Source organism: Lolium perenne, chromosome 4 (genome assembly GCF_019359855.2).
Source record: "Lolium perenne isolate Kyuss_39 chromosome 4, Kyuss_2.0, whole genome shotgun sequence".
NCBI classification, from domain to species: Eukaryota; Viridiplantae; Streptophyta; class Magnoliopsida; order Poales; family Poaceae; genus Lolium; species Lolium perenne.
Genome location: NC_067247.2, coordinates 377,493,836 through 377,500,148, shown reverse-complemented (window position 1 = coordinate 377,500,148; position 6,313 = coordinate 377,493,836). Strand labels below are relative to the sequence as shown.

Here is a 6,313-nt window from a genome sequence, read left to right as displayed (position 1 = left end):
GGAATTTGATACTTTTGGTTGGGGGTCACCCCACATCACATTTTTCGATGAAACAAGTATATTAATATAAAAAATATACGAGTTATACCTAGACTTTGCACAAACACAATGTCAAGAGTTAGTCAGGAAATTTACTCAACAAAGTTATTATAAAGATAGAAAGAAAAGGCAATAAACATAAGAGATGCATCAAACACCAACGAGGGCAACCTAGGGTAATTGGAGAGGTACTCCGACAACGACGGCTTGAACAACACACAATGCCAACATCCCTGGATCAAGTCACCGAGGCTAGATTGTGAGTTTGCACCTTAATGCCTCAATGATATGTTTGAGAAAACTCCAAGAAATATCTTCAACAAGAGAACATCTTATAGACATCGCGATTTCCAAATTCAATCAATGAAGGTCAAATTTAGAGTTTTCACCCTGAGAACTTGAGACACCTGAAACTCAAAGAGTGCCACCTAAACAAAGTGGCCATGTTCTTCCACCACTTGTCGATCAAACATCGCATAATCACACATGCCCGGTCCTGTCGGGACCAAGCCACACAACTAGAACAATCCTTGTGCAAGATATGTTATTAATATCCTAAGGACGCCCGCCATCGACAAAGATCTCCAATGTAGAGCTGATAGGCCAATCACGTGGGGCAGCTCAGACAACTCCAAAACCCACGCACCAAGCAGAAGTACAATCCCATGATTTGTCGTTGTAGACGCCTTTGTGGACATGCCGAGCACTCCAACCCATGCACCAAGTAGGAAACAGCCAATCATTGGAGTGTGCCGTCAGGAACCTCTAATGTAGAGACTGAAACTGCCAACCTTGCTCCCTTGAGATACAATTTGTAGTTTGGGTTCGCACTGCCGAGAGCATATTAGCCGCCGAGATCATATTAGCCGATGAACGCACGAACAACTTGGAGGTAGACTGCATTCGACGGATTGAGTCTATCACGCGAGATTTCCAGGAAGATGTGTCATTGTTGTCGCCGCCTGGAAATGGGGACCAAAGTGATTCACCATTGCTGCGGATCAGAGATCGAGAGCCTCCACCCCAAAACTAGTTGGTCGCTTCGCTGCCCTCGTAGCATAGCGGCATGGCCACCGTCGAGCAGAACTAGGGACGCTGCCCCAACATCTGACCTTCGTCAATGTACGCCTATATAGAGCCGTTGCAGCACACCATCCATGAGGGCTCCTGCAGCGCAAGGAGACAAGTCCGCTGCCTCCTTCCACCAGGCAGGCTTTGCCTACCGGCTTCCTACTCCTACATGCAACGGCGTGATGGGAGGCGAGGGGAGGAGACTGAAGGCGGGGACGGCTAGGGTTTCACCTGGCCAGCCGCCTAGTGCGACTGGGGCAATCATGTAAAGGAAAACGAAAACTCCACCCTGCATCACGTAAGTTGTGCCATCTGCGTACTAAAGCATGTTAATTTTTCGATAAAGATTGTTCCGTTAAATAAAGGTTTAACATTACACTAGGCCTCTACATGACTAAAAACGCACACAGCTGCAACATGTCCAGGAAAATAAATAAGAAAGAGACGAAATACAACTTACCAATGATACAAAATACTCTTGTCAAATGCATGACTAGATCATATTAATGTATCCATATCATCGCAAAAAAAAATATTAATGTATCCATAGATACAAAATACTCTTGTCAAATCAAGTCATGTCCGTGAAACGGATAATAAAGATCGACCATGAACATTTTATTTGTTGAACTGAAAGCAACTGAGCGTTACAACCCACGGAAGGACAATGGTGTTGCAAAATTGAAGACATTAAGAGACACCGCTTTAGGGCTTCACATTATTTTAGCCGGCACGACAACGAACGACGAACGTAGACGAGAGGGACCTTGACGAAGACATATCACGGTGTGAAGCCCAACGAAGAATCAGGTTGTCGATCACAGATGACTCAGCTCGGCGAGCTCGCCACATAGCTCGATCACTCGAACGTGCCGGGGTGCTCGCTCTGCATCTTGATCACCTGCTGCCACGACGGGCGGCTGGAGATGGCGTCGTACCACCTGGCAACGTGCTTCTTGGAGGTGAAGAGCTTCCTGCCCCTCTGGGTGCTGGTGATGTAGTGGGAGCTTGGCAAGTGGGACAGGTCGGCGAGGGTGAACTCGTCGCCGGCGAGGTACTGGTTCTTGGCCAGGATCTCATCATAAACACAGAGCATCTGCTGCAGCTTCCTCTCGTTCTCAGTGATGTGGACCTCGTCGGGGATCAAATTCAGCTGCGGCGCGAACGCTAGGTGGAAGACAAGCTGGGAGCTCGGGCCGTCAAAGCTCTGAGCTTCCGCTTGGAGCCATTGTTCAATGGATGCGCGCTCCAGTGATCCAGTGCCGTAGATCGCGCGGTTGCCGTCTTCCGGGAACTGGGTGCACAGGTATCGGCATATAGCCCTTGAATCTGCGACAAGAATAAAAGAACCACAATGCCTAATTATGTGCTCTAATCCATATGGTACCCAAAGAGTGAGTTTTAATTATGGGGTTGTATCAGCTACATGTGATGGTAAGATTAATAAAAAAAATCCATTGTTTGAAAAAAAAAGTGTTAAAAAATATTTAAGCAAGAATAATTAGCCATAAAACGGTGCTTATGTTGACACTTGAGAATATTTCAGTTTTATGATGCTTGTGACAATCAAGTTAAGACAACATTAGCAAGACCTTTCAAACACATGAATTGATTATATCTTTGGAGAAAATTATATGAGAAAGCATGACATTTTATTCGAAATGGAGGAAGTACCCGGCCATTTTTATTAATTTATTCAGTAAAGATCTGACAAAGATCATACAACCTAAGAAAGCATGACATACTATATAAAAACTTAAATTTGTGCTCCCGGGTACTTGAAACAAAAATGTGACATAGTATATCCACTGTCCCGATCAAGTGAGTTAGAGCCGTTTGATCGGAAACTTAATTTCACATGAATTTCGGAAAAAAAAATCCCACAGAAAAATAGAAATAAAAGACGTGCATTTCAAGCGGGGATAATTGTCTATGTGCAAGTGTGATCTTACCAACTTGAGTTTTGTCACCATGCTTTAAAGTCACCTGTCCAGTAGGATCCTGCGGAGAGAGACAGTCGTCAATATTGGTTTTCCGAATTAAGAACCCAAATTAACCAAGAAAGTGCACCATGGACGGAGCCGCCAGGCATATATACGTACCCGAAGCTTGATGAACTCGGGGAGCTTGCGCTCCTTCTTGAAGGTATCGATGCGGACGAGCTCGAACTCGAGGTCCTTCTCGAAGAGGCAGGTCAGCACCCTGGCAACGTCGGTCGATGCCGGCTGCCCGAACACCTGCAATCCTGCCGCCATTGCTCAAAAGTTCTAGTTCTCGGCCAGCAAAATGTCTCCGATCGATGTGCCGGCGAAGATCTGCGAGTGAAGCGACTGACTGATGGAGTCTGCGATCCAGCGACAGGTGTTTTATAGCGTGGAAACCAATATGCTTGCCTTGCCGCAGAGGATTGTCACAGGACGGCGAAAGCGAAAGCTAGCAAAGAGATAAAGAGACCATATGGATGGATTCTTGCTTGGAGGTAGCGGCCATGTTGTCTCCAGCAAGACAAAGTGGTCGCATCTCTTCCATTCAGAAACAAAACAGGACAAGCATGGATCTCCCCCATGTTATCCCCAGGGTGATCATCCATCCTTTACCAATGAGCTTAACCAACACGAAAGATACTCCTGAGATGAGATAGATCGAATTGGAAATGGCAAAGCACAGGGGCTATGGGCTAGATCCTTGTACGGTCACGAGTGCCTGCCAAGCAAGGGATTAAGATTGGTATTTTAGCCGTGAAAGATGCATCACCAAACGAAAGCTTTTGGATCGAACCAAGCAGAGTGTTCAGTAAGGCGCGTGAGTTCGGGTGAAAATTATAGAAGGACGAACGTGCTGATTCGTTCTGTTCTGTCTCTCGTAGCTAGCGTGCCTTTGCGTGTAAGGTGACTGGGGAACATATGCAGGTTGGATCAACAGTAGTACAGTATTATGTCTCCCAGCCCGAGAATGGGACCGAAGGTGAGGTAAGTTTGAGCTTCCTGTGGTGATGTGGGATGGCATGAACATCGCCACAAATAAGGGTTGGCTTCCGTCGTACTAGTTTAGATTGCCTTTTTGCTATAACAAATCTCTGGAAGTTCACATAAATTTCAAAAAATCTAGTCATATTTCAATTCATTTGAAAAACACTCAAGATACATTTTGCTCAAATTCAGACTATTTCTTTCATATTCGGTGAATTTTATGAACACCCAACAAAAAAATTCAACAAATTACAATTATTCCATTCATACATTTTTAAACACTCAACAAACACATCAAACATATTTAAATAATTTTAGTACTACATTAATAAATTTAATATTAGTTAAATAATTTTTGAAACAAGTACTTTAAATATATTTATTTGGTACTTTAATTCTTTGAATTATTTTTCATTTTATAGCATAATTATTGGAAATTTAACGAGATTCTATTTTCAAGTTTCACTATGATTATTTATGCTAAAACCCCATCAAAACTCGGTGTTCTAGTTCTTGCCCCTCTCTATCTCACTTTGCTCCGCATCGACAAGAGCCATCCCACTTGTGAGCAACTCCTATGGTGTGGATGGCCGCTTTGAGATACTACTTCCATCCCAAAGCTTAAGTCTTATATTATTTTTAGAAAGTCAAACTATGTCAAGTTTCACTAAATTTTTACCAAAAAATATTAACATGCAAAATACAAAATTAATATCATTAAATAGATAGTGAAATATATTTTTGTATGGTATCTACAAAATATTATATTTCTTGATAGATTGTTCTAAAAGTTTGGTCAAACTTTACTTGGTTTGACTTTTCAAAAAAAAATATAAGCCTTAAGCTTTGGGATGGAGGTAGCATGGACTGATTTTGGGCGCGGCAGCGTGGGATTTTGTAAGGGGAGAGAGTGAAATGTGAGAACCATCTCGAAAGAGTTAGTGACAGGTAGGGCCATTTTGATGAAATTATGTAAGTGCCCTTTAATTAATTAAAATAAATAAATAGTGTTGGTACCGATCACACACTTTTATTTTTGAAAGGAATACGGTAGGGGAAGCCCCTACAGTGATTCTTTTTTAAATAATAAGAACCCAATTCTGCGTCTGTGAGGACTTGAACCTGGGTGGCTGGGTTGTACATCCACTTCCCTAACCGAATGAGCTAGGCTCACTTCTTCCGGTCACACACTTTTGGTACCATCAGTTTCGTACCACCTATTTTACGAGATATGGACAATTCCTAAAAATATGAACCACTGTTAAACATGTACATAAAAAATTCATGAATTATGTTAAATTTCATTTCATATATAAATTGAAAACAAATAGAACTTTCAGGGTTATTATCTATTTTTATTTTTATTTTTCCCGTCGCCTTCATTTTCTTTGTTTATATTTGTTCATCTAATTTCCAGTTTTCATGTTGTATTTTATTTTTTACGAACATGAGCATATCTACAGGAAGGCAATGATCATTTTCCTAAGGTATACGTGGATATCTTTATGGGTGATCTAAGCATTGAGTATGATACATGTGAATGAACCTTTGATACCATTAATAGATTTAAAATTAGTTTCTATAGAAATGTTCAAAAAATCATTACTTTTTTCCTAATAATGAGTTTTATTATTTTTCCGAAAAATATAAAATATTTGTACTCCTAGTTCCATCAAAGCGCACTTTTTCCTTGATGTACCAAAATCTTCTAAAATTCGTGAACATTTTTTAAAATGTGAGATTACTTTTCGTGGATATTTTTATTAAAAATACGGGCACTGAACATTCTTTAAAGATATATTTTTCAGTACACTAACCACTTCAAAGTTATTATAACCAAACAAAGAAACAAAGGAACAAAGCAGTGAAGAACATTTAGACAGCAGCGCACTGAAGCTCCTCGATGTCAAACTGTTTTATTACTATAGAGATGACCAAAAGCATGCAAAACCAAGAGGAAAATCAAGGGCCAGCAATAATCCTCGCTGTAGCTGGAGCCCATCCATGAGACCTGGCATAAGTTTCGTGGATCACCACCTTCAGCTTCTGAACATCATCAATAATGCACATAGTGGGCAACCGGAATGCAAGTTGGATGAATATAGTTTCTTGTGTTCACAAAATGGTAGCTATGGTAATCGGACAAACAAGCCTGGCAAACGATCAATAAAACATTTTATTCAGTTGACAATACACTGAGACAAAAGCACTTTAAACACAAGAGGTACATCAGA

The 6,313-nt window shown here is 41.3% G+C and overlaps 1 protein-coding gene across 1 annotated transcript; it reads right to left on the bottom strand.

The window, feature by feature from the left end:
* Nucleotides 1-1,695: 1,695 nt before the first annotated feature.
* On the bottom strand, nucleotides 1,696-3,462 carry LOC127297158 (glutathione S-transferase F8, chloroplastic). The gene is made up of 3 exons (XM_051327455.2): nucleotides 3,213-3,462; nucleotides 3,063-3,111; nucleotides 1,696-2,439 (listed from the first exon to the last, which is right to left on the bottom strand). Exons 1-3 carry the CDS (start codon nucleotides 3,363-3,365, stop codon nucleotides 1,970-1,972), a joined length of 672 nt encoding a protein of 223 aa, XP_051183415.1. The 5' UTR covers nucleotides 3,366-3,462; the 3' UTR covers nucleotides 1,696-1,969.
* Between the last annotated feature and the right edge of the window lie 2,851 nt (nucleotides 3,463-6,313).